The sequence below is a fragment of the Pan paniscus genome, chromosome 5 (assembly GCF_029289425.2).
Source record: "Pan paniscus chromosome 5, NHGRI_mPanPan1-v2.0_pri, whole genome shotgun sequence".
Classification (NCBI taxonomy): Eukaryota; Metazoa; Chordata; class Mammalia; order Primates; family Hominidae; genus Pan; species Pan paniscus.
Window position 1 is genome coordinate 185,547,773 of NC_073254.2, and position 27,868 is coordinate 185,575,640.

Consider the following 27,868-nt stretch of genomic DNA (forward strand, 5'->3'; position numbering starts at 1 on the left):
ATACTGTGTGATCCCTACAATCTCCGTGGGATGCTTAACTCTGCACACTGTGGCACTCTCAACTGCTCTGCTAGGGCCTGTGCAATTCCACCCCAGGTATGAGAAACTCAGGCCCAGCCACTGACCTGTGAGGAGCTTCTGCAGATTCTTGGCATCTCAGCACAATTCCCACATCTCCCGGATTCTACCCAGTGCTGCTATAAGGCTCTGCTTTCGTTCCACTGCCCTCTCCCAGAGTCAGGAAATTATCCCCAACTGGATAAATGTAGGAGTTCATATGTTTCACTTCGCTCAAGGATTACAGTCCTTTATCACCTACCATCCAATGTCAGTTGCCTAGAGGTCCTCCCATAAAGAGTGGATGTTGTAGGAGGAGGAAACTGGGAGGACATGGATGGATTTATTGGTGATACAGGCTCAACTGTAGTTTGGAAAAACTGCTGAGGAGAAACTGGGGAAGAGGTGGCTGGGAGGAGCCATCCTATGGTGAGACAAATCTCAAATAACCGAGTGCTGGAAACGGGCCTTGAAAGGGCCCATATTTGACTGACTCTGTCTGTAAAGCAATGTCTCCCTCAAATACTGTTGTTGTAAACAATAAAGCCACCAGCTGATGGCTGTTGGAACTTAAGAGTAGGGTGTGGGTCAGGAAAAGAGACAGTCAAAGAGACATGCCAAAACCACTGTCCTTCCAGGTGACTGTGGGTACACCAATGCTGTCCCCTTTGAGGATCAACATCAAAGGCTTAATACTGGGGGGTTCATTACTTAAGGGAAAAAGACAATTTGCTTTCCCCCAAAGAACAGGAACAAGAAGAATGCCTGCTCTTGCCACTTAAATTCAGCACAAGCCAGACATTTATCAAATAGAAAGAAAAGGCAAACAGATTAAAAGAGAATTGTATAACTATCTCTATTTGAAGATGACATAATCTTATGTGTGTACAGAGATGCCTAAGCATTAGAAGTAATAAATGCGTTCATCAAGGTTTCAAGATACAAGATAAGCAGTACAGAAATCAATAAACAGGCCTAAAAGACATGTACAGAGCACTCCACCAAACACCATAGAATATATATTCTTTTTGAGTACAGATGGAACATCCCCCAGGCTAAATCAAATGTCAGGAAATAAAACAAGCCTCATTAGATTTAAAAGAATAAAAATAATATAAAGTATGTTCTTTGACCACAATGAAATCAATAACAAAAAGAAACTTGGAATCTTCAAAAATTTATGGAAATTTAAAAACATATTCTCATATGACTATTATGCATGAAATTGTGTCCCTCAAAGAGATATGCTGAAGTCCTGACAGTTCCTCAGAACGTGACCTTATATAGAAATAGTGTTCTTCCAGACATAATTCGTTAAGATAAGGAAATATTGGAAAAGTGTGGGCCCTTAATACAATATGACTGGTGTCCTTATAGGAAGAGGAAAGTGATACAAAGAAGGAAGGACACCAGGGGAATACAGAGACACACAGGTATCTCATCACTGGCATGTGATGATGGAGGCAGAGATTGGACTGATACTCTCATAGACTACAAATGCCTAAAGTTGCCAGTATCTGTTAAAAAGTAGGAGAGAAACATTGAACTTACTGTCCTTCTGAACCCTCCAGAAGGAACCAATGTTGCCAGTACCTTGATTTCAGACTTCTGGCCTTAAGAATTGTGAGAAAATAAATTTCTATTGTTTTAAGCCATCTGGTTTGTGGTATACTTTGTTACAGCAGTCCTAGAATATGAATACAATAATAAATGTATCAAAGTTAAGAAATTAAAAAGGAAATGTGAAAATCCCTTGAGATGTATGAAAATAAAGACACAATATATCAAAGCTCATGGGATGCAGTTAAACAGTAGTTAGAGGAAAATTTAGAGCTATGAATGTCTACATTAAGAAAGAAGAAATAATTCAAATTAATAACCTAAACTGCCTTAAGACTGAAAAAGGAGGAGCTAACTAAAACTAAAGCAAACAGAAGTAAGCAAATAAAGATTACAGAAGAAATAAATGAAATTTGGATGAGAAAAACATTAGAAAAAAATCAATGATACCAAAAGCTGGTTATTTGAAAAGATCAACAAAACTGATAAACTTTTAAGCTAGACTGACCAAGAAAAGACAGAGAGGGAGAGGGAGAAAAAGAAAGACGATTCAACTTAATAGGGAACAGAAACGAAAAAGGGAACTTTACTACCAATCTTACAGAAATAAAAAGGATCATAAAGAACTACAATGAACAACTGTATGCCAATAAAGTAGACAAGTTAGTTGAAAATGGACAAATTTCTAGAAAGACACGAGTGACTAAATATGACATAAGAAGAAATAGTCAATGTGAATAGACCTATAAAAAGTACAAAGACTGAATTAGTAGTCAAAGGGAAAAATAACAACCACAAAGAAACATCTATACCCACATGACTTCACTGGTAAATTCTATAAAACATTTGAAGATGAATTAATACAAATTCTTCATAAACTCTTCCAAAAAAATAGTAGAGGAGGGAATACTTCCCAGCTAATTCCATGAGGCCAGTGTTACCCTGACACCAAAATAAGACAAATACCACAAAAAAGAAAAGTACAGACCAGTATAATTTATGAATACAGGCACTAATGTCCTCAACGAAATATCATCAAGCCAAATCCAGCAATATATAGAACAACTATACACCATTATTACCTGATATCTATCATAGGAATGCAAGGTTGGTTTAACATCTAAATATCAATTAATCTAATGCACCTTACTAATAGAATAAATAACAAAAACTGCTTGATAATCTTGATAGATGCAGATAAAGCATATGACAAAACCCAACACCCATTCACAATAAAAAAACAAACCCTCAACAAATCAGAATTAGAAGGAAACTTCCTCAACCTGATAAAGTTCATCTATAAAATACCCATATCTAATACCACACTTAATGGTGAAAGACTAGATGCTTTCCCCCTGAAATCAGAAACAAGAAAAGGATGTCTTCTCTTGTCACTGATATTCAGCATAAGCCAAACCAATGATTAAATAAAAAGAAAGAAATGGGCCAGGTGCCATGACTCACACCTGTAATCCCAGCACTTTGGGAGGCTGAGGCAGGTAAACCATGAGGTCAGGAGTTTAAGACCAGCCTGGTCAAGATGGTGAAACCCCGTCTCTACTAAAAATACAAAAAATAGCCAGGCATGGTGGCAGGTGCCTGTAATCCCAGCTACTCGGGAGGCTGAGGCAGGAGAATTGCTTGAACCCGGGGGAAGGAGGGTGCAGTGAGCTGAGATCGTGCCACTGCACTCCCAGCCTGGGCGACTGAGTGAGACTCTGTCTCAAAAAAGAAAAAAAAACATAAAAGAAAAGAAAGAAAGAAATGACAGATTCTGAATACAATTGTTTGTAAACTATCTCTATTTGAAGACGACATGACCTTGTGTGTATAAAGAGAAACCTAAGCAATGCACCAAAAAATTATTAGAAGAAATGAGTTCATTAAGGTGTCAAGATATAAGATCGGTAGTACAAAAATCAATTATTTCTACATACTAACAATAAAAAATGTGAAAATAAAATTAACAAAATTCCACTTACAATATTATCAAAACAATAAAATCCTTAGTAATACATTTAACAATAGAAGTACAAAATATGGACTTGAAAACTAGAAAACACTGTTGAAAAATATTAAAGAACAAGTAATTAAATGGAAAAGCATCTCATATTCACAGACTTAATATTGTTAAGATGGCAATACTTCCAAAATTGATTTACAGATTCAACATTTTCTGCATCAGAATCCTAGCTAGCTTTTCTGTAGAAACTGACAAGGTGATTCACATGGAATTGCTAGAGACCCAGAATAGTGACAACAATATTGGGAAAGAAGAGAGGAAGGAGGGATCAGTAACAGAAAAGCACTTACTGTTATTCTACATATTTGTAACTCTAGATAATACAAGTTTCTATAGACTGAATGTTTCTTTCCCCTAAAATTAATATGTTAAATCCTAATGTCCAACATGTTAGTATTTGGAGGTGGGACTTTTGGAAGGTGATTATGTCATGAGGGTAGAGCCCTCATGAATGGGATTAGTTCCCACATAATAGAAACCTCAGAGAGCTCCCTCCCTTCTTCCATCAAGTGAGGTGGCAGCTAGAAGATGGCTCTCTAGGAACCAGAAAACAGGCCCTCACTCAAATTGAGACACTCAAACTGCCAGTAGCTTGATTCTGGAATACTCATACCCCAAATATGTGAGAAGTAACCTTTTATAAGCCACCCAGTCTATGGTATTTCGTTATAATAGCCTGAAGGGACTAAGACACACATATAATCTATAAAGAAAGAACACATTGATTTCTATGCCTGGGGTAGGGAAATTTGACTGGAAAAAGGTAGAGTGGTGGCAGACTTTTTTATACCTTTACTGTGACTCTGCTAATAGTTGCATTTGCCAAAACTTAAAATTAGTGTAATTACACCTAAATAAAGTTGCTTTAACAATCATCTTTTCTGTCTTGGCCAGGAAGAAAATATTGATCAACTATAAAATTTTAACTTGATAGTTATATTCTTTTTACAACAATCCAAAGAAGTCCCTAGGAACAAAATAAAAAATAAAAAACAAGCAAACATCCAAAGTATTTCGAAATTAGAAAATTACTTTGAAATAACCTCTACATCAACAAGGAAACAAAAGCAGAAATAAATAATCTAAAAACTAAGGAAAAGTACTTCATCAAAACTTGCAAGGTATAGTTCAGTCAATGCCCAGATTATAATACATATAATCTGATTATTTCATTACTATTCAATCAGAGAAACAAGAAAAAAATCCAAAAGTATAGTGAAAGCATAAAAATAAAAGTTAAAATTAATGAAAGAACAGAAAACAAATAAATGAAAAATTTTATAAAAGTTAGTTTTATTAAAAAGGAGTAATTAAAAATTCCCAGGCAAGTTGGATTATATAAGAAAGGAAGAAATAAAAATATAAAACACTGAAAATTAGATATAAATACAAATTTAGTAATATCAATTAAATTTTAAGTGAAAATAATCTGTGCATATATTTTTTATGAAGTTTTAAATCTCAAGGCAAAAGATAATTTTGTAGCATAATACATTGACCAAGAGATGGAATAAAGTGGCAAAAACAAAACAAATCCCCAAACCATAAAAGACACTGAAAGTTTGTTAAAGATTTTTCATTTAAAAAGGTGACAGGTTGGACATGATGGCTCATACCTGTAATCCCAGCACTTTGGGAGGCTGGGGTGGGAAGATCATTTGAGCCCTGGAGTTCAAGACCAGCACTGGCAACATAGCAAGACTCTGTCTCAACAAATTATCTCAACAAATAATGACAAAAAATGTAGCCAGGCATGATGGTGTTTGCCTATGGTCTCAGCTATTCAGCTACTTGAAAGACTGAGGTAGGAGGAACCCTTGAGCCTGGGAGGTCAAGGCTGCAGTGAGCTGTGGTTGTGCCACTGTACTTAAGCCTGGGGGACAGAGAAAACCCGGTCTCAAAAAAGTGAATTAAATTAAATTAAAATTTAAAAGGTGACTGGATAGTTTCACAAATGAGTAATTCCCAAAATGGTTAAATGAACCTTCCCAAAATGGTTAACATTAGTTATTTAAAGTCTTCCAGATCAGAAAGAAAGATCAATAGTTTATAGCAAATTATAATGTACAAAAAGACAACTATATGTCAAAATTAATAGATTACATGCAAATATGTTAAAAAAGGAAATTTTATTTCCTCAGCCTATTAAAGAACTAATTCCATGGAAAAGTACAGTTCAGGAAATTAAGGAGTGGCACAAAATTAGAAAATTTAAAAACCTATTCATCAAATAAGAAATCAGTAACACTAAGAAATTAGAGAAAAACCTTCTATCCATGGAACATGGATACAGATAAACCTTATACAAGATAAACATGATTTATCAAGATACATCAAACACTACCTTAAAAATTAAAACTCTAAACTCATGTCTATTAAAGTCATGCACATATTAGATGTGCTTGCTTTCTTCACAATAATCTAATATTGTGTTGTAAATTCTAGCTATGCAGTCAGATCAGAAAGCAAAATACATACAAACATCAGAAAAGTAGAACAAATTTTATTCATTTGTAGATGACATTACTATATACCTTAAAAAGCCAAGAGATTAAAATAAAACTTTTCAGCTGATAAAGAGTATATAATGAAATGGCTAGATACTAAACAAAGTTTTAAGATTCTGGTAATCATAGAATAATAATAATACATTCTAGATAGAACTAAAAACAAATCTTGAAGATGCTGTCTAGTACCTAAAAACTGGCGTAAGTAGAAGAAGATTTAAACGTTGAAAGGCAAGACCACGTTGGGTGACATCCTTATTTACACAGCTCTTCTCCTAAGGGCATGTCATAAATACAGCCCAAAAGAAAGTCAGGGCCCACTGAGAAGGGAGAGTCCGGGGATGTCAGAGCACACGTAAGTTGAGGAGGGAAATCCTAGAAAGCAGGGAGAACCACAGAAGTGGAAGTCCCCACATTTGAATTCATACAAATCCTTGACAGAGGACACCAAGGCCAAAACAGAAATGGAACCACCCAACTAAAGCTTAAAGGAACATACTCATATATTTAGGATGATTGATGAGAAATGTAACTGGCCACTAGGATAAAAGTTAATTACCTTCAGAGAAAGACAAGAGCATCCAGAAAGATAATGGAGCTTGTTGCCCATAATGTAATATACAAATATAAAAAAATTACTAGCCATGTAAAGAAACTGAAAAATGTATTACACCATCTAGAGTAAAATCAGTCAACAAGACAAAACTCATAGAAAACCCAGATAGTGAAAATTCAGACAACAATCTCTAAATAATGTACAGATACGCTAAAGAATCTTCAGGAAAATATATATTTAGAAAAGATAGGTGAAGAGATGGGGAATTTCAGGAGAAACATAGCAGCTATAAAAATGAACGAAAAGGAAATCCCAGAACTTGAAAATATTACATATATATATACACACACACATATGTGTGTGTGTGTGTGTGTGCATCTGTGTGTATTTTCTAAAAATCACTACATGAGGTTAACTACAGATTGGACAGAGTATTAGGGAAAAAAAACAGTGAGATTAGACAGATCACAACAAAATACACAAACCATTACCAGTGAAAAACCATACAGAGCCTTAATAACCTGTAACACAGTATAAAGGGGTCTAACAGAAGTGTCAGAGTCTCAGAAGAAAAGAGACATAATGGGGCAGAAAAAACATCTGAAGAAATGTAATGCTTGAAACTTCTCCAAACTTCACTGAAATCAGCAGCCCACAGACCCAGAAACCTCAGAAGACACCAAGAAGAATGACTGTAAAAGCGGTCGGGGTAAAAGATCACAGTATACTGAGGAGAACAACAACTGCTGACTTTTCCCCTCAGGAGGGGGAAAAAAAAAGACAGAGGCCAGAAGACCATTTACTGACTTTTATGAAATGATGAAAAAATAATCTGTCCACTAAGAACTCTAAGTCCAGTGAAAATATCTTTAAAAAGTGAAGCCACAATAAAGCCATTCTTAGATTAAAAAAAAACAAAAACAAAAAACAAAAACAAAAAAACACCTCAAAGGATCTGCTGTCAACACACTGAGAGATGTTAAAGGAGGTTATTTGGGCTCAAATGAAATGATAGAAGTTGGAAATTTGGATTTACATTAATGAATTAAAAACAGAGGAAATGGTATACATGTGAAAAATATAAAAAGTTATTTTTCCTAAATTCTTTTCTTGTTTTTTTTGAGATGAAGTCTTGCTCTGTCGCCCAGACTGGAGTGCAGTGGCATGATCTTGGCTCACTGCTACCTCTACCTCCCGGGTTCAAGCGATTTTCCTGCCTCAGCCTCCCGAGTATCTGGGATTACAGGCATGCACCACCACACCTGGCTAATTTTTGTATTTTTACTACAGATGGGGTTTCCCCATGTTGGCTAGGCTGGCCTTGAACTCCCGGCCTCAAGTGATCAGCCTGGCTTGGCATCCCAAAGTGCTGGGATTAAAGGTGTGAGTCACCACACCCAGCCCATATTTCTTAAATTCTTTAATAATTGATTCATTATTTAATTTTAAATATTAGCAACCTATGTGGGGTGTATAACATATGTAGCAATAATAGCTACATATATAACTATAGCAGAAAAGACAAAAAGAGGTATAAATTGAATTATTTTAAAGTTTTTCACATTGAACAAAATGGAAATAATATCAATTCAAAGCGGACTAATAAAAATGCATACTGTAAACTCAGGAACAACCACTTGAAAATTTAAAAAGGGTATAACAAGAAAAACCAAAAGCAAATATAGAATGAAATATCACTCCCCCAACACAAATAGCTCAAAATAGAAAATGGATAATTAGACAACTTATAAATGCAAATAGACTAAACAGTACATTAAAAAGCAGTGATTTCAGACTTAAATGTCCCTGTCTGACAGCTCTGAAGAGAGCAGTGGTTCTCCCAGCACGTAGCTGGAGATCTGAGAATGGGCAGACTGCCTCCTCAAGTGGGTCCCTGACCCCTGACCCCTGAGCAGCCTAACTGGGAGGCACCCCCCAGTAGGGGCAGACCGACACCTCACACGGCCCGGTACTCCTCTGAGACAAAACTTCCAGACGAACGATCAGACAGAAGCATTCGCGGTTCACGAAAATCCACTGTTCTGCAGACACCGCTGCTGATACCCAGGCAAATAGGGTCTGGAGTGGACCTCTAGCAAACTCCAACAGACCTGCAGCTGAGGGTCCTGTCTGTTAGAAGGAAAACTAACAAACAGAAAGGACATCCACACCAAAAACCCATCTGTACATCACCATCATCAAAGACCAAAAGTAGATAAAACCACAAAGATGGGGAAAAAACAGAGCAGAAAAACTGGAAACTCTAAAAAGCAGAGCACCTCTCCTCCTCCAAAGGAACACAGTTCCTCACCAGCAACAGAACAAAGCTGGATGGAGAATGACTTTGACAAGCTGAGAGCAGAAGGCTTCAGACGATCAAATTACTCTGAGCTACGGGAGGACATTCAAACCAAAGGCAAAGAAGCTGAAAACTTTGAAAAAAATTTAGAAGAATGTATAACTAGAATAACCAATACAGAGAAGTGATTAAAGGAGCTGATGGAGCTGAAAACCAAGGCTCGAGAACTACGTGAAGAATGCAGAAGCCTCAGGAGCTGATGCGATCAACTGGAAGAAAGGGTATCAGCAATGGAAGATGAAATGAATGAAATGAAGCAAGAAGGGAAGTTTAGAGAAAAAAGAATAAAAAGAAATGAGCAAAGCCTCCAAGAAATATGGGACTATGTGAAAAGACCAAATCTACGTCTGATTGGTGGACCTGAAAGTGATGGGGAGAATGGAACCAAGTTGGAAAACACTCTGCAGGATATTATCCAGGAGAACTTCCCCAATCTAGCAAGGCAGGCCAACGTTCAGATTCAGGAAATACAGAGAACGCCACAAAGATACTCCTCGAGAAGAGCAACTCCAAGACACATAATTGTCAGATTCACCAAAGTTGAAATGAAGGAAAAAATGTTAAGGGCAGCCAGAGAGAAAGGTCGGGTTACCCACAAAGGGAAGCCCATCAGACTAACAGCAGATCTCTCGGCAGAAACCCTACAAGCCAGAAGAGAGTGGGGGCCAATATTCAACATTCTTAAAGAAAAGAATTTTCAACCCAGAATTTCATATCCAGCCAAACTAAGCTTCATAAGTGAAGGAGAAATAAAATACTTTACAGACAAGCAAATGCTGAGAGATTCTGTTACCACCAGGCCTGCCTTACAAGAGCTCCTGAAGGAAGCACTAAACATGGAAAGGAACAACCGGTACCAGCCGCTGCAAAATCATGCCAAAATGTAAAGACCATCGAGACTAGGAAGAAACTGCATCAACTAACGAGCAAAATAAACAGCTAACATCATAATGACAGGATCAAATTCACATATAACAATATTAACTTTAAATGTAAATGGACTAAATGCTCCATTTAAAAGACACAGACTGGCAAATTGGATAAAGAGTCAAGACCCATCAGTGTGCTGTATTCAGGAAACCCATCTCATGTGCAGAGACACACATAGACTCAAAATAAAAGGATGGAGGAAGATCTACCAAGCAAATGGAAAACAAAAAAAGGCAGGGGTTGCAATCCTAGTCTCTGATAAAACAGACTTTAAACCAACAAAGATCAAAAGAGACAAAGAAGGCCATTACATAATGGTAAAGGGATCAATTCAACAAGAAGAGCTAACTATCCTAAATATATATGCACCCAATACAGGAGCACTCAGATTCACAAAGCAAGTCCTGAGTGACCTACAAAGAGACTTAGACTCCCACACATTAATAATGGGAGACTTTAACACCCCACTGTCAACATTAGACAGATCAATGAGACAGAAAGTTAACAAGGATACCCAGGAATTGAACTCAGCTCTGCACCAAGCGGACCTAACAGACATCTACAGAACTCTCCACCCCAAATCAACAGAATATACATTTTTTGCAGCACCACACCACACCTATTCCAAAATTGACCACATAGTTGGAAGTAAAGCTCTCCTCAGCAAATGTAAAAGAACAGAAATTATAACAAACTGTCTCTCAGACCACAGTGCAATCAAACTAGAACTCAGGGTTAAGAAACTCACTCAAAACCGCTCAACTGCATGGAAACTGAACAACCTGCTCCTGAATGACTACTGGGTACATAACGAAATGAAGGCAGAAATAAAGATGTTCTTTGAAACCAATGAGAACAAAGACACAACATACCAGAATCTCTGGGACACATTCAAAGCAGTGTGTAGAGGGAAATTTATAGCACTAAATGCCCACAAGAGAAAGCAGGAAAGATCCAAAATTGACACCCTAACATCATAATTAAAAGAACTAGAAAAGCAAGAGCAAACACATTCAAAAGCTAGCAGAAGGCAAGAAATAACTAAAATCAGAGCAGAACTGAAGGAAATAGAGACACAAAAAACACTTCAAAAAATTAATGAATCCAGGAGCTGGTTTTTTGAAAGGATCAACAAAATTGATAGACTGCTAGCAAGACTACTAAAGAAAAAAAGAGAGAAAAATCAAATAGACGCAATAAAAAATGATAAAGGGCATATCGCCACCAATCCCACAGAAATACAAACTACCATCAGAGAATACTACAAACACCTCTACGCAAATAAACTAGAAAATCTAGAAGAAATGGATAAATTCCTCGACACATACACTCTCCCAAGACTAAACCAGGAAGAAGTTGAATCTCTGAATAGACCAATAACAGGAGCTGAAATTGTGGCAATAATCAACAGCTTACCAACCAAAAAGAGTCCAGGACCAGATGGATTCACAGCCAAATTCTACCAGAGGTACAAGGAGGAACTGGTACTATTCCTTCTGAAACTATCCCAATCAATAGAAAAAGAGGGAATCCTCCCTAACTCATTTTATGAGGCCAGCATCATCCTGATACCAAAGCCAGGCAGAGACACAACAAAAAAAGAGAATTTTAGACCAACATCCTTGATGAACATTGATGCAAAAATCCTCAATAAAATACTGGCAAACCGAATCCAGCAGCACATCGAAAAGCTTATCCACCATGAGCAAGTGAGCTTCATCCCTGGGATGCAAGGCCAGTTCAATATATGCAAATCCATAAATGTAATCCAGCATATAAACAGAACCAAAGACAAAAACCACATGATTATCTCAATAGATGCAGAAAAGGCCTTTGACAAAATTCAACAATGCTTCATGCTAAAAACTCTCAATAAATTAGGTATTGATGGGATGTATCTCAAAATAATAAGAGCTATCTATGACAAACCCACAGCCAATATCATACTGAATGGGCAAAAACTGGAAGCATTCCCTTTGAAAACTGGCACAAGACAGGGATGCCCTCTCTCACCACTCCTATTCAACATAGTGTTGGAAGTTCTGGCCAGGGCAATTAGGCAGGAGAAGGAAATAAAGGGTATTCAATCAGGAAAAGAGGAAGTCAAATTGTCCCTGTTTGCAGATGACATGATTGTATATCTAGAAAACCCCATTGTCTCAGCCCAAAATCTCCTTAAGCTGATAAGCAACTTCAGCAAAGTCTCAGGATATAAAATCAATGTACAAATATCACAAGCATTCTTATACACCAATAACAGACAAACAGAGAGCCAAATCATGAGTGATTTGCTCCCATGCACAATTGCTTCAAAGAGAATAAAATACCTAGGAATCCAACTTACAAGGGATGTGAAGGACCTCTTCAAGGAGAACTACAAACCACTGCTCAATGAAATAAAAGAGGATACACACAAATGGAAGAACATTCCATGCTCATGGGTAGGAAGAATCAATATTGTGAAAATCGCCATACTGCCCAAGGTAATTTATAGATTCAATGCCATCCCCATCAAGCTACCAATGACTTTCTTCACAGAATTGGAAAAAAATACTTTAAAGTTCATATGGAACCAACAAAGAGCCCGCATCGCCAAGTCAATCCTAAGCCAAAAGAACAAAGCTGGAGGCATCACACTACCTGACTTCAAACTATACTACAAGGCTACAGTAACCAAAACAGCATGGTACTGGTACCAAAACAGAGAAATAGATCAGTGGAACAGAAGAGAGCCCTCAGAAATAACGCCGCATATCTACAACCATCTAATCTTTGACAAACCTGAGAAAAACAAGCAATGGGGAAAGGATTCCCTATTTAATAAATGGTGCTGGGAAAACTGGCTAGCCATATGTAGAAAGCTGAAACTGGATCCCTTCCTTACACCTTATATAAAAATTAATTCAAGATGGATTAAAGACTTAAATGTTAGACCTCAAACCATAAAAACCCTAGAAGAAAACCTAGGCATTACCATTCAGGACATAGGCATGGGCAAGGACTTCATGTCTAAAACACCAAAAGCAATAGCAACAAAAGCAATGGCAACAAAAGCCAAAATTGACAAATGGGATCTAATTAAACTAAAGAGCTTCTGCACAGCAAAAGAAACTACCATCAGAGTGAACAGGCAACCTACAAAATGGGAGAAAATTTTTCGCAACCTACTCATCTGACAAAGGGCTAATATCCAGAATCTACAATGAACTCAAACAAATTTACAAGACAAAAACAAACAACCCCATCAAAAAGTGGGCAAAGGATATGAACAGACACTTCTCAAAAGAAGACATTTATGCAGCCAAAAGACACATGAAAAAATGCTCATCATGACTGGCCATCAGAGAAATGCAAATCAAAACCACAATGAGATACCATCTCACACCAGTTAGAATGGCAATCATCAAAAAGTCAGGAAACAACAGGTGCTGGAGAGGATATGGAGAAATAGGAACACTTTTACACTGTTGGTGGGACTGTAAACTAGTTTAACCATTGTGGAAGTCAGTGTGGCAATTCCTCAGGGATCTAGAACTAGAAATACCATGTGACCCAGCCATCCCATTACTGGGTATATACCCAAAGGACTATAAATCATGCTGCTATAAAGACACATGCATATGTATGTTTATTGCGGCATTATTCACTATAGCAAAGACTTGGAACAAACCCAAATGTCCAACAATGATAGACTGGATTAAGAAAATGTGGCACATATACACCATGGAATACTATGCAGCCATAAAAAATGATGAGTTCATGTCCTTTGTAGGGACATGGATGAAATTGGAATCATCATTCTCAGTAAACTATCGCAAGGACAAAAAACCAAACACCGCATGTTCTCACTCATAGATGGGAATTGAACAATGAGAACACATGGACACAGGAAGGGAAACATCACACTCTGGGGACTGTTGTGGGGTGGGGGGAGGGGGGAGGGATAGCATTAGGAGATATACCTAATGCTAAATGACGAATTAATGGGTGCAGCACACCAGCATGGCACATGTATACATATGTAACTAACCTGCACATTGTGCACATGTACCCTAAAACTTAAAGTATAATAATAATAATTAAAAAATTAAATCTATAAAAATACATAAAGAAAACTTTAATTATTATTTGTTACTATGAGACTTGATTTCTTTAAAAGATCAAAAATTTGTCCTCCTGAAACTAAATCTGTTTTCAAAAGAAAATTTGAATAAGTTTTTTGAAAATCTAATGTAAAGAAATATGTGTAATATATAACAGAAAATTTTAATATCCTTAACAAAAATATAGAATAAAAGCTGATATATAAAAAAGTAAACAATTCAATAAAGTATAAGCAAAATTTATGAATAAATACACAGAAGTAAGAATAGTAAGTAATAAACAAACATAAAAAAATCTTCAATACAGTGAGTGGTCAGAGACTGGCGTATTTACTGAGAAAAGGTTTTCACCTTTATGTTAGAAGGAGTGTGAATTTCTATAGCCTTTTCTGAGAATGTAATATATGTATAAATTGACGGCAATATATGTTCCAGGCATACATTGTTTTATTGCATTTTGCCTGATTGTGCTTCATAAATACCATGTTTTCGGTTTTTTTTTTTTTTTTACAAATTGAAGTTTTGTGGCAACCTTGGGTACAGCAATATCGGCAGCATTTTTCCAACAGCAAGTGCTTACTTTGATTCTCTGTGTTACATTTTGGTAATTTTCAAAATATTTCAAATATTCTCATTATTTTATTGTATCAGTCACGGTGATCTATGATCAGTGATCTTTGATGTTACCATTGTAACTATTGTGGGTGCCATGAATTACACCCATATATGATGGTGAACTTAATTGATAAATGTTGTGTGTATTCAGACTCCTCCACCAACTGGCTGTTCCCCCATCTCCCTCCCTGTCCTTGAACATCCTTGTTCCTTAAAAGCAATAATATTAAAATTAGGCCAATTAATAACTCTACAATGACCTCTAACTGTTCAAGTGAAAAAAAGTCATATGTCTCTCACTTTAAATCAAAAGCTACAAGTGACTAAACTTAAGAAGGCACATCTAAAGCTGAGATAAGCTGAAAGCAAGGACTCTTGGGCCAAACAGCCAAGTTGTGAATGGAAAGAAAAAATTCTTCAAGGAAATTAAAAGGGCTACAAGTGTTCTTGATGACATGAAGAAAGTTTTAGTAATCTGGATAGAAGATCAAACCAGCCACAACATTCCCTTAAGCCAAAAGCTAATCCAGAGCAAGGCCTTAACTGTCTCCAATTCTGTGACACCTGAGAGATGTGAAAATGCTGCAGAAGGAAAGTATGAAAGTAGCAGAGATTGGTTTGAGAGGTTTAAAGCAAGGTAAAAAGTGCAAGCTGAAGCAGCAAGTGCTGATGTAAAAGCTGCAGGTTATTCAGAAGATCTAACTAAGATAACGGATGAAGGTGGCTCAACTAAATAACAGATTTTCAGTATAGACAAAACATCCATTAGAGACATCTAGGACTTTGATATCTGGAGAGGAGATGTCAATGTCTAGCTCCAAAGCTTCAAAGGATGAGCTGACTCCTGTCAGGGGCTAATGTAGCTGGTGACATCAGGGTAAAGCCAATGATCATTTACCATTTCAAAAATTCTAGGGTCCTTAAGAATTATGCTAAGTCGATTCTGTCTGTGCTCTATAAATGGAACAACAAAGCCTCAATGACAGCACATTTGTTTAGAGCATGATATAGTGAACATTCTAAGCCTACTATCAAAACTTACTGCTCAGAAAGAAAGGTTCCTTTCAAAATGTTACTGCTCATTGACAATGAACCAAGTCACTCAAGAGCTCTGATGGATATGCACAAGATTAATGCGTTTTCAAGCCTGTTCACACAACATCTATTCTGTAGCTAATGGATCAAAGTGTAACTTTGTCCTTCAAGTCCTACTATCTAAGAAATACGTCTTGTAAGAATATAGCTGTTATAGACAGTGATTCCTCCAACGAATGTGGGAAAGGTGAATTGAAAACCTTTTGGAAAAGATTCACCATTCTAGATGCCATTGAGAACATTCATGATTCACAGGAGGTAGTCAAAGCTTCAAGACTTCAGTGGAGGAAGAAACTGCAGATGTGGTAGAAACTAGTGGAGCCTGAAAATGATGACTGATGCAATCATGATCAAACTTGAACGGATGAGTTGCTTCTTATGAATGAGCCAAGAAAGTTTCTTGAGATGACATCTACTTCTGGTGAAGATGCTGTGAACATGGTTGAAATATCAGCAAAGGATTTAGAATATTCCATAAACTTGTTTGACAAAGCAGGGGCAGGGTCTGAGAGGACTGACTCTAATGTTGAAGGAAGTTCTACTGCAGGTGAAATGCTATCAAACAGCGTCATAAGCTGCAGAGAAATTTTCTGTGAAAGGAAGAGTCCATTGATGTGACAGACTTCGCTCTCGTCATATTTTAAGAAACTGCCACATCCAGGCTGGGCACAGCGGCTCTGGCCTGTAATCCCAGTTACTCAGGAGGCTGAGGTGGGAGGACTGCTTGAGGCCAGGAGTTTGAGACCAGCCTGGGCAACACAGCAATTCCCTATCTCTAAAATAAGAAATGAAAAAAATTAGCTGGGCATGGTGGTGTGTGCGTGTAGTCCCAGCTACTCAGGAGGTTGAGGTAGGAGGATCCCTGGCGCCCAGGAGTTTGAGGCTGCAGTGAGCTATGATGATGCCACTGCACGTTGACAGGCTGAACAAGACCCCATCTTTAAAAAAGAAGGAGAAGAAAACAAATTGCCACATGCATCCCTACCGTCCTATGATTTGCAACCACCACCCTGGTCAGAAGCCACCAATACTGAGGCAAGACCCTTCACCAGTAAAAAGATTATGATTTGCTGAAGTCTTAGATGACCATTAGCATTTTTAAGCAACAAAGCATTTTTAAATTAAGGTGTGTATTTTTTAGGCATGATGTTATTGCATACTTAGTAGAACATATGGTGTAAATACAACTTTTATATGCACTGGGAAACCAAAAAGTTTGTGTGACTTGCTTTATTATGAAATTTCTTTTACAATACATCTGAGTTATGCTTGAACATACTGTATGCACACACGCACACACGCACCCCTACCTTTGAAAAATCACAGAAAAATGCCTAAGATGACATTACATGAAATAGACAGTTGCTACTGGAATGCAGAAAAATAGAATATTACTCTTTTTTATACCTCTGTATTATTTGAATTATTAAAACAAACATGCATTGCCTTTCAATGCATGTTTCAATGCATATTTGTTTTAATTGCTTTTCAAGTTATATGTCAAAAATTATTTAAACATGCACCACTAACACATATGTACATGGGTACCAAAAGTGTTGTTATTTTTAGGTAAATGTTTAAATTTCCTATATTATAATAATCATTGTAATCATTCTGCTGAAAAGATTATATTCAAGAAACTGGATACTAGTTACATGATTCTTATTTACAACCCCAGAAGAAAAAAAAGAAAGTGTATGGGTTTCAGGAAACCAAGGGATATTTCATGAAGGCTCTATTTCCCCGATCTTCTGATTGCCATAAAAAAATATTGAACAAACACCTGTTTCTACATGTCTTGGAACAAGGACTACACACAACCTGTTGGAGACATAAAGACTGTAGACCACACTTCTCATGTGGGCCGAAGGAAAAGAAAGACATGCTAGAACACCTTAATTGATGTTTAGGGGCTTTTCCCTGATACCATCCTTCTGTGTGGTCCAGGAAGAGGCCCTGGCAATGTCCTCAGACTGCCATGTGTGAAAATAAGATATCTTTGTATTGTTTTTCTTAAATAAGGTTCCCTAAATTGTATCAGTTTCAAGCTCTACAAAATCTGGATCCGTCCAGTTTGAAGGTAAGTTGAATCACAAATAACTGCTGCTTATCCAAAAGCATCAATATCATTATACAAATGGTACTTATTCTTGAAGAGGTAAACTTTATTAGATATCTATAGTCATTTGTAAAACCAACATTTTGTATTTGGTGTACCTGAGAGAATAGTGAATTGTTTCTAAGAACTTTAAAACAGTCTTTCCCAAAGAACAAAATGTAGGATCAGTGCTTAATGAATCACAGAGGAGATATACAGAACACCTGAACAAAAAGTATAAATCCAAATTCAGCAAGACTAGCAAAGAAGCAGTAAGTAAGTGCTCACCAGCCTAGGGACAAAGATGTCCTCACTTAAGCAGAAGTTGGTCAGACATGCAAACAGGAACAGGAAAGCCACAGAAATAAAAGCTAAGTGTTATCACTACAAACTGTCAAGGGGAGATGGCAGGTTAGCCAATGAACTTCGATCTAATATACAGATGGGTGAACAGGTTCATAAAGAATATACCTGACCTATTTCTGAATCCACTAGGCAAGACACCCATCCTCAAAAACAAAAGGGCATCAGACTAATTTAGCCTGATTCCATTAGGATATCTAATTTATCTAATCCTCCTTGTTGTAATTCCATGTTCACCAAATAAACTTTTCATTGCTACTTGGCTTCCTACCCCATGGGATGCCAATATTCTGACCCTTGTGACTGCCTAATACAATTACAGATCAATAAAAGGGGAGTCCAGTTTCTACACCAATCACATTAGCTTGCTTAATAGGACTGGATTCTGAAAATGGAATCCATTTTCATTTGCTCTTGAGTTTCTGAGGCCAATGGCCAGACCCTGAATGCTGATCAATGCAAGAAGAGGCCTCCTGGAGAAACATCATTCCAGCCTTTCCTTTGAAAGTTGCCAATCCCGGTGTGATCAGTGTAACTTCCAATCTGTATTTTAATTATCCTCACTAGACATTGCCAGCAATCTTGTCAAACAACAAAGCATCTAAAGTACATATAAACAAGATGTACATAAAGTGAAAAACATGTAAATTTTTTACATTCCTTCTTTCAAATATAAGCTTACGCCACATTACATTTCTTAAGTATCAATTTATTCCAGATAACACTTTCTGGGCTTCTAAGCTTTTAAAAATTATTTTTACCTATGTGATTGATTATTAAGGTTTAGTGATCCGGTCTGGTACATCTCTTCCAACTGCTTCCTGTTTCCAAAGTATAAAGCAAGGTCTGTGGCAATGATGGCTTTGCGGATGATCTCAAGCACCTGCTCATATTCACTGGAGCTCAGAGTAGAGAAGATATTATGCCCTTCCAACTATGGAAAAAATACAAATAAAAACCACCAATAACAAGCACAAGCTCTAATCTTATGACATTTTCAGTTATTTGAAACTATATAGTCAGTCAATGACATCTGGCACACTAATGAAAGGTTTTGGGGAAACAAAAGAATAGTTAGAAATGACGAAAGAAAATAGCGTTTTGGTTTCTCTTCAAGCTACAGAAACAATGAAGCTACCACTTAAATAAACTATTGCAACTATAATAACATCATTTACTACCATAAAACCCCAGTGATTTAAATATATCTAGTTCTTGGATATTTCTAATAGTTAAAAAAAACTTGAAAATGTAAAATATTTAAGTTAAAGACTTTTCCTCTTAAGCCAATTAAAAACTTCAGTAATTTTTATATTATACTAGAACCTTAATGGGCTTAAAAAGGCATCTATATCCTTGTCCACTTCAGGTTGTGACATACCAAAACATGCTTAATAGACAGTAATATATTTCTCTGTATCCTAGAAGAAAATGTCCTACAACCTCAATAAAATGTTTATTCAAACACATTAAAAACTCTAAGGGCAAGAGTACCTTTCCCTACAACACAAATCACTGAAGCTACGACAATTCTAGGACCATCTTCTATTCCCAAGGGAGGTGGGAATGGCAGATCATCACCCTACACAACACCAGAACACTGGTAATCTGGATTCTATTGGCTCAGAATATCCTTCGTGTATTAATCTTTTAAAAACTTTATAATAATTTATTCCTGTGAAAATTTTAAGGTTTTTATTTGTAATTGAGAAAAAGAAGCCTTTGTCGAAACTAAAAAGTTTGAGATAATTAAGATGCAGTCAATTTGCAGATTCATCAATTATTTTGATACTATTTCATTATTGGTCAATATAGTACTACTCTAAGTTGACTTTCAATTAATTTCACTTTTCTTAATATACATTTATTGAGTTAAGATACAGTAAAAACTTACAATGATTGAAGCATATTTCTTTAAAAAATTAGACATCTCACTAAGACACTGTTTCTTCATATTCTTACATGAAATTGTACATGCACCATTTGTTTTCAATTATTAGAATAGTTCCATATTATTTGCTCTTAAAGTCTTAGAAGTATTTGAATTACTGTATGATAAATGCAGCAAATGGACTCAGGTCTAGTTATTTATTTTCCTGACAATAATAGTAGTAAGACCTTACATTTGTAAAAAGTTCTACAGCTTACAAAGCACTTTCAAACACATGACTTCACTTTCGAATTATAAAACTTATATTAGTTCAGAGTTCCCACATGGATTGTACATGAGATGCTATGAGATGAGCCGTTTGAGCACAGGCTGGTTAGTGACTGATGGGGACAACGGGAGGGGACTCAGGCTTTGGGCTGGTGGCTGAACTCAATAATCATCCAAGCTCGACTCTCTTCAATTTTGTTGTAGAAAGTTCTAAGAAGGAAATATTGATTCATGCTATGGTATCTGCTTTCCTTTGAAGTGACCGTAACTGAAGTGAAGCAGGTGGCCTCTGCATCAACACTGAATGCCTGTCACCTCTATTTCCCACTTCATGAACATGTTTCAGCATGTCTGGCTGGTGCTCATGCACACATCTGCTTTCAGCAGGTCATGTGAAGGGAATCACAGCTGATACAATTTTATGCTTTGTATTTGTATGCTTTACTCTCTTTATCACCAATAATTATCACCATACCCTGTTAAATTATAATATATAAAATATTCTAGTCTGCTGTTGACATTTAAAAAGAAATATCTCTAAAATAGGGTCTCCTTAGCCTAGGCTCTATAAATTCTGTAGGGGGACAAAAGAGTTATAAACTCACTGCAATTCTACACACTGGATATGTCATCTGTAAGCTCATGTTTTTATCAGAGTCCCAAAAGTGTCGACTGTCCCAAAGCAAATTAAGATTTATTTTAAAGAATGTATATATTCTACTGACTACTTCGGAGTCATTACTTTTCAGTATTAAAGGAAACTAGGTGAAAAAGCTCCATAAAGGGCTTTTATAATGAAAAGGTCTAACTCATTTACTGTCCCCTTCAATAATTTACAAGAGTAAAGGGAATGAATGAACAAACAAAAAATAAATGGCTCCCTTTTCTTTCTTTGAGACAGAGTCTCGCTCTGTCACCAGGCTGGAGTGGATCTCTGCTCACCACAATCTCTGCTTCCTGGATTCAAGCGATTCTCCTGCCTCAGCCTCTGGAGTAGCTGGGATTACAGGGATGCACCACCACACCTGGCTAATTTTTTTTTTTTTTTTTTTTTGTATTTTTAGTAGAGACGGAGTTTCACCATGTTGGCCAGGATGCTCTTCATCTCCCGACCTCGTGATCTGCCTGCATCGGCCTCCCAAAGTGCTGGGATTACAGACGTGAGCCACCGCGCCCGGCCACGTCTCCCTTTACTTTAAGAGAATCTAGCATTTTGCTGCTACCCAAACTAAAGAAAATAAGGAAGGGAGATACAAGCAATGAAGCATAGCAGACAAAAAGTATCTTCTTTAAACTTCCAACCTCACATTTGTTAACACATAATAAATCCTTATAATGCATTATAATACTCTTATACACCAATTGATAATTTTACTATAGTTACATAGTTTGAAGTCTATGTTAATTCAAGCTAGTTGATTCCATTTTGCATAAATCAAGCATGAAATAGTAGACTTTTTATACCCACGAATGTTTCTAAAACTTAACGTGGGTGAACAGCATGTAATTCTTAACTCTATGGAAGCACACAGGGAGGCTCTGGTTGTATGTAAATGCTGTGGCTGAGATCTGATATTAGAGAATGGAAACAATGTTGAAATTGGTGCTGACGCTGAAAGATGACCCAGGGACTGCCTTGAATAGATGACTGCCAACACTCCTTCCAGCCCTTAATCATAAGGATCCTAAAGGCTGTTAGTATTCTGTCCACTGCTGGGGGATTAGGGAACCACCGCTTTTGGAAAAAAATGTCAACGATGCAACTAAGCACATCAAACATTCATGATGGCAATGCCTTTACAATATATATAATACTGATTTTGAAAGTTAATTACCTAGTACATGAAACCACGTATTAGGAAGCATTATAGTATTGTAATTAAGAGCACAGATTTTGGAGCCAAATAATTCTATCTTTTAATGTCATTCTGCCACTTACTAATTATGTGACAAATAGATTACTTAACCTCTTTGATGCATATTATTCTCATCTGTAAAATGAAAATAAATTAGTAATACCTATCTCATGGGATATAATAAAAATAAACTGTATTAAAATATGTACAAAATATTTAAGTTTCTGGTTCATTGTAAGTACCCAATACATGAAAAAACGATTACTATTATAATAGTGATGATTGATGATGATGATGATGATGATGATAAAATCTACCAGTACAACTTCCACAGTCAGAGTTAAAGGAAAGAGAGATGAAAAAACAAATATATGCCTAAAAATGAATTTGATAGCCAAATACCTTTTCTATTCAGAACATAGCTGTAGAAAAGGACGGACTTAAACTAGCCACTTTGTCATATATTTTAGATTACCAGTACAGGTAGTGTTGAATATAAGTACAATAATTTTGCTATAATTGTAATATACAACAGCAAATTGTACCTAGTGCAGACGAATTGGAAGAACTCTCTAGCTAAGTAACAGAAATAGTGCTGCTATAAAGAGTAGTAAGAAGTCATGGGATCCCAAAATGTTGGTATAAATAGGTAACTTTCTGAAATATGATCACATTTCAAAAGCAACAGATAATTTAAGATTAGTGGAACATTAAGAAAATGTTCTCAATAATGAGAATAATCATTCCTAATTGGTCTGTTTTCTAAAATTTTAACTATTTTCAAAGTCAAAATGGGGTATTAAAAGGGCAAAGAAAAAGTATAGTTTCAATGTTCAAAATAATCATTAATATCTTATGAGTAAATAGAATAAATTGATTTAATATTCCAGCAATAATGATTCAATTACCATTACTAATTGTAAGCTAGTAAGTTTTAGGCAAGAAAACAAAGCTCACCTACATTCTTGGATGTAACTGTCCACACAAAACAGTCTGCTCACATGAAGGCATTCTGCTTGCCTTCTTGCCCTGCTCAGTGTCTCAGCTCTCTGCCTCACCGGACACAGCTACTCACTTTCCTCACGTAAAGCTTCAGTTTCAGTCTCTGAGTGCTGGTTCTGCCCACTCTGCATCTTCCCCTCCCCATGCTCTACCTTCACACTTCCACTTGTGCCCATATCAACAGCCCCAGAGGTGGGCCTGTGAGTCCAGAGGTGAAGAAGGGGCAGTGACTCTCCTCATCAGCTTCTAATTCAGAAGAAGTCGGAAGCTAAACTCACAAACAGAAAATTTCAATACAATGTTAAAAACAAACAAAACACTAAGATTTATGTATGCTTGAGGTGCTCAGGCGCTATGTAAAAGGGGGCAGTGCTGTACCCCAGTGATGTGGGGATACATTCAAAGAATTTTACAGGATGAGGTCATGCCTGAGTGGGGGGCCACAGAAAGGGTGTGGGGTAATTACATGTAGAGAGAACCCGGCCAATGGCACAGAGTTAAGATACGGTCTGAAACTACAGAAGCAGAGCAGATACTGTAGTCCTGGAACAGACAGGGGCCACTCATGAAAGACTTGTATATCCACTAAGAAAACAGGAAATTATTCTAGAGGCCCCAGAGAGTCACTAATGACTTTTAAACAGGAGAAAAACATATTCAGACATATACTTGGAGGATGGATTTGGGACACAAACACTTGGAGAAACAGTGATGGATAAGGAGGAAAAGGCGGAAAAACAGACAAAATACGATGAAGGCTGAAACTGGGATGTCAAGTAGGGATGGTGCTTGCCACCTGGGAGCTGTAGTGGTCAGAGGGGCCAGATTACCATTTACTAGAGACTCAAGTGAGTTTCCTGTCTGCTAAATGTCCACCATGAGCTCTACACAGCGACGGGCCCCAAACACCATGAAAACAATCCTGATGGCCAGCATTAAGGCACAATGGGAAGCTCAGGGAAAAATGAGAACGCAGACTGACCTTCTCTGCAGATGCTCTTGTATTTACCCTTACTTCATGACTTAATCTCTTCCCATTGCCCACTCAACACAGAATTATCTACTGCATCCCTATCACTGTGACCAAGGTAAAGGCAAGCTGTGAGTAAATACACACTTCCTGCTTTTCCCTACCATGAGTAACATGTGTATGTGCGAGTGAGTGTGTGTGTGTGTGTGTGTGTGTGTGTGTAGGGAGAGAGAGAGAGGGGGCGATTGAAGGTCAGCTTTTCAAGTCTATTGTATTATTCTCCTTGCTTGCTGTTGTCACTGTGTTAGCCAGCAGTACTCTTCTGAATGCCCTGCTTATCCAGTAGATACTACTGGCAGCCATAGTGAAAGCTGGCACTCAGGTTGGCAAAACTATAATAAGCAGCCACATATGCAACACACACCTGTGAAGATGCCTGATGAGGAACTATTTCCAACCATCATACACAAAATTGCTTATGTCCTATCTGTCTGTGTGGCCAGAGGATGGGCAGTGCCATGCTCGTAATCATCTGTGTGGCAATGCAGATCAAGAAAGCAATGGGAAAAGTCTTTTGTGGATAAACAGAAGTATCACAGGTATTCATATTATGAAACTATATATTGTTCTTATTTTAATGACTGGAAGTTGGAATTTTTAACTGTTACCCAAGGATAGCATCTTAATTAGTCAAGCTTGTAGGTGTCTTTTGATGAAACATAAAATCAGCAGGACTTGGTGGTAACAGGATGGAGGGATGGGAAGATAAAGCTAAAGAAGGGAAAAATGATGACTCTAAGGTCATCAGCCTGCATTCCTGGGTCAATGAGATTGCCACCACAGAGATATAAAATACAAAAGGCACCTAAATAAGTATAATACCAAGCACAATTCGGGCCATACTGAATACAAGGTTCAACTGCTTGGGCAGAAGTCCTATTGAGCACTAGGCAGAATTACATGGGTATGAGAGTCCTCAGGGCACCACTGTCAGTTAGAGCTACAGGTGTGCCAGGTGGTGGGCCAATGAGAAGAACAATGTAAGGGCAGAAGTCAGGGGACTCAGGCCTTCCTCACTCTGACGGTGAGTTCCAGAGGACAGGGATTTGTGGTTGTTCTGTTTATCACTATATCCCCAGTGCCTAAAACAGGTGTTGGCAAATAGAAGGTGCTCAGTAAGTATGTTTGTTATTAAATTGAATTTCAGGGACCAGTTAGATGAATCCAAAAAAAAACTCAGAGGAGTATCATGAGGATTACTGCAAAATCAACCAAGTGTACAGAAATTTCTTTCCTGAATGTTCCTGCCCATGTAGATTGGGTTGTCTGTTTATGGCCCCAATATTATTTCTCTCTGGGCGTAGCTCAAATTGAAGGGATTTGGTCAATCGAACATATAAATTTGTTTTCAAACTGGCAGTGCTTTTCATCTGAATTTGCAGCAATCCCTAATTCTTATTACCAGCTTCTGTTTTTGCAATGTACCTAGTACCTTATCTTCTCTAAGTAGAACAAATTTGTCATTATTATTAATTCACCAATGACTGAAATTCCAGCTCTAATATCTGAACCTATTCTCCCATGCCTTTTTGAATGCCAACAGCTTACCTGTCTGAACTTAACTTACTGCCGTGAGCTCCTGTTACTAGTTCTGACCTGTTTTTAGGAACACCGCCTTAAGTAATCTGCAAGCCCCACATGGCTGAGGGTTTGCCAAAATGGAGGCAAACCACCCTAAACCTCCATTTTTGATGGCAGCAACTGGGCCAAGTCTTCCTAGGGCTTAGGTGGACCTGGAGCTTCACCATCCCCACCTGCCTTGATGTGACTGCTATATTACAAGGTTTATTTATTATTCTGCTCAGGGGCAATAAACTTTGCAATCTGGCCTCCTTCAAAACTAATCCTATTATATTTAATACAGCCTTTCTAAAGAAACTCTATATTGGCTATTAAAATTCAGCTGTGATTAAACTGCTAGCAATGTTGTACTGTCAAATGCATGAATTCATTTAGGACATGGGATGCTAATTCAGTGACTCCTAATTATTTTTAAGTGAAGTCATCCTGATGTTGTTTCTGGCGTTTATTCTTCTTAAACAAATAAATAGTCTCCAATGATGAATGAGGTCAAAGTAGACATTAGCTGTCATGAAGTTTTAGAACGTTCATCCATTTACAAAAAAGCATGTTTTACATATATGTGTAAATATATGTACACATACATATACACACACGCCTTTTATCCTGCTTAAATTTCTATGTATGCAGCCAGGCGCGGTGGCTCACACCTGTAATCCCAGCACTTTGGGAGGCTGAGGCGGGCGGATCACAAGGTCAGGAGATTGAGACCATCCTGGCTAACACAATGAAACCCCATATCTCTACTAAAAAAAAAAAAAAAAATTAGCCGGGCATGGTGGTGGGCTCCTGTAGTTCCAGCTACTTGGGAGGCTGAGGCAGGAGAATGGCGTGAATCCAGGAGGCAGGGCGTGCAGTGAGCCCAGATCGCGCCACTGCACTCCAGCCTGGGCAACACAGCGAGACTCTGTCTCAAAAAAAAAATTTCTATGTATGCTTGTTTTATGCCGGTATGTATGTATCTATGTAAACATATGTCATTTAAAAAGGAAAGAGCTGGTGTCAAGCAAATGATAGGAATGATGACTACATGTTGCTTTCAGGACTAAACTGAACCATGAGCAAGCTCAACATCAGCTACCTACTGGGGATGGCTTGAAAACGACTCAAATAGCTCCATATCTGAAACACTTTTCACTTCTACCCAGCAGGTAATTCGAAGAGCACCCACAATAGAGTAAGGTCATCATTTACCTTCGTAGGCCTGAGGACATGAGACCTGGACAGGTCAGTTTTGCTGGGTTTTAAAAAGGACTGAGCATGCAGCACTACCAATCACGTGGACAGTTAGTCAAACGAGGAGGCACTAAGAGAAGCCTTTGGGAAACTGAGGGGAGAAAAAAAAATCCTGGCATTTAGACGAGGCCTGGCCTATTCAACAGAGAAAAACTGCACCAAGTGGCAAAAGCTTTTCTGCTTCGCAACTTGCCTATGGCCAGTTACTGGCAGAGTCACTGCTGGCATTTTGCTGTGACATCCTAAAAACTCAAAACCCTTTCCCTTAGACACATCATTGGAGGACCTAACGAGGATTTCTCTTCCTACTTAGAGGTGCTGACCGTGAGAGGAAAATATAGGGCCCACTATACTTAAGCCGAACCCAGATTATAGTTTTAAACATTGTTTGTGATAGGAATCAAGTCACTATGATGTAATAGCTACCTTGATAAGATGAGTTTGAGAAAAATCATTTAAGAAAGAAGGAGCGTATATATCCCATGTTGAAGTGATGTCTGTGACTGTCTACATCAATTACCAAGAACATCTTAAAGACAATAAAATAAATAAACAAAACATACAGTGTAGAAAAAGAAAGGCTACAATGCACTTAAAACCTTATATGTAGCTAACTTTTAAGATTTGCTGTTCAATATCTTCTTGTTCAAGAATATGATAATCTATATAATTAATTGATTTAAACTATGTAAAATAAGTATTGCTTTAGGGTTACATGTACTTACTGATATAATATTTA

At 37.4% G+C, this 27,868-nt stretch overlaps 1 protein-coding gene across 9 annotated transcripts in view; it reads right to left on the minus strand.

The window, feature by feature from the left end:
- The window catches only part of PDE10A (phosphodiesterase 10A), a 666,160-nt gene that overhangs the window by 32,932 nt on the left and 605,360 nt on the right, over window positions 1-27,868 (minus strand). For all 9 annotated transcript variants that reach the window (XM_055114307.2, XM_055114308.2, XM_003820230.6 and 6 more), the window contains one exon: window positions 19,028-19,200. In XM_055114307.2, coding sequence (XP_054970282.1) covers window positions 19,028-19,200 — 173 coding nt within the window. The remainder of the gene's footprint in view (window positions 1-19,027; window positions 19,201-27,868) is intronic.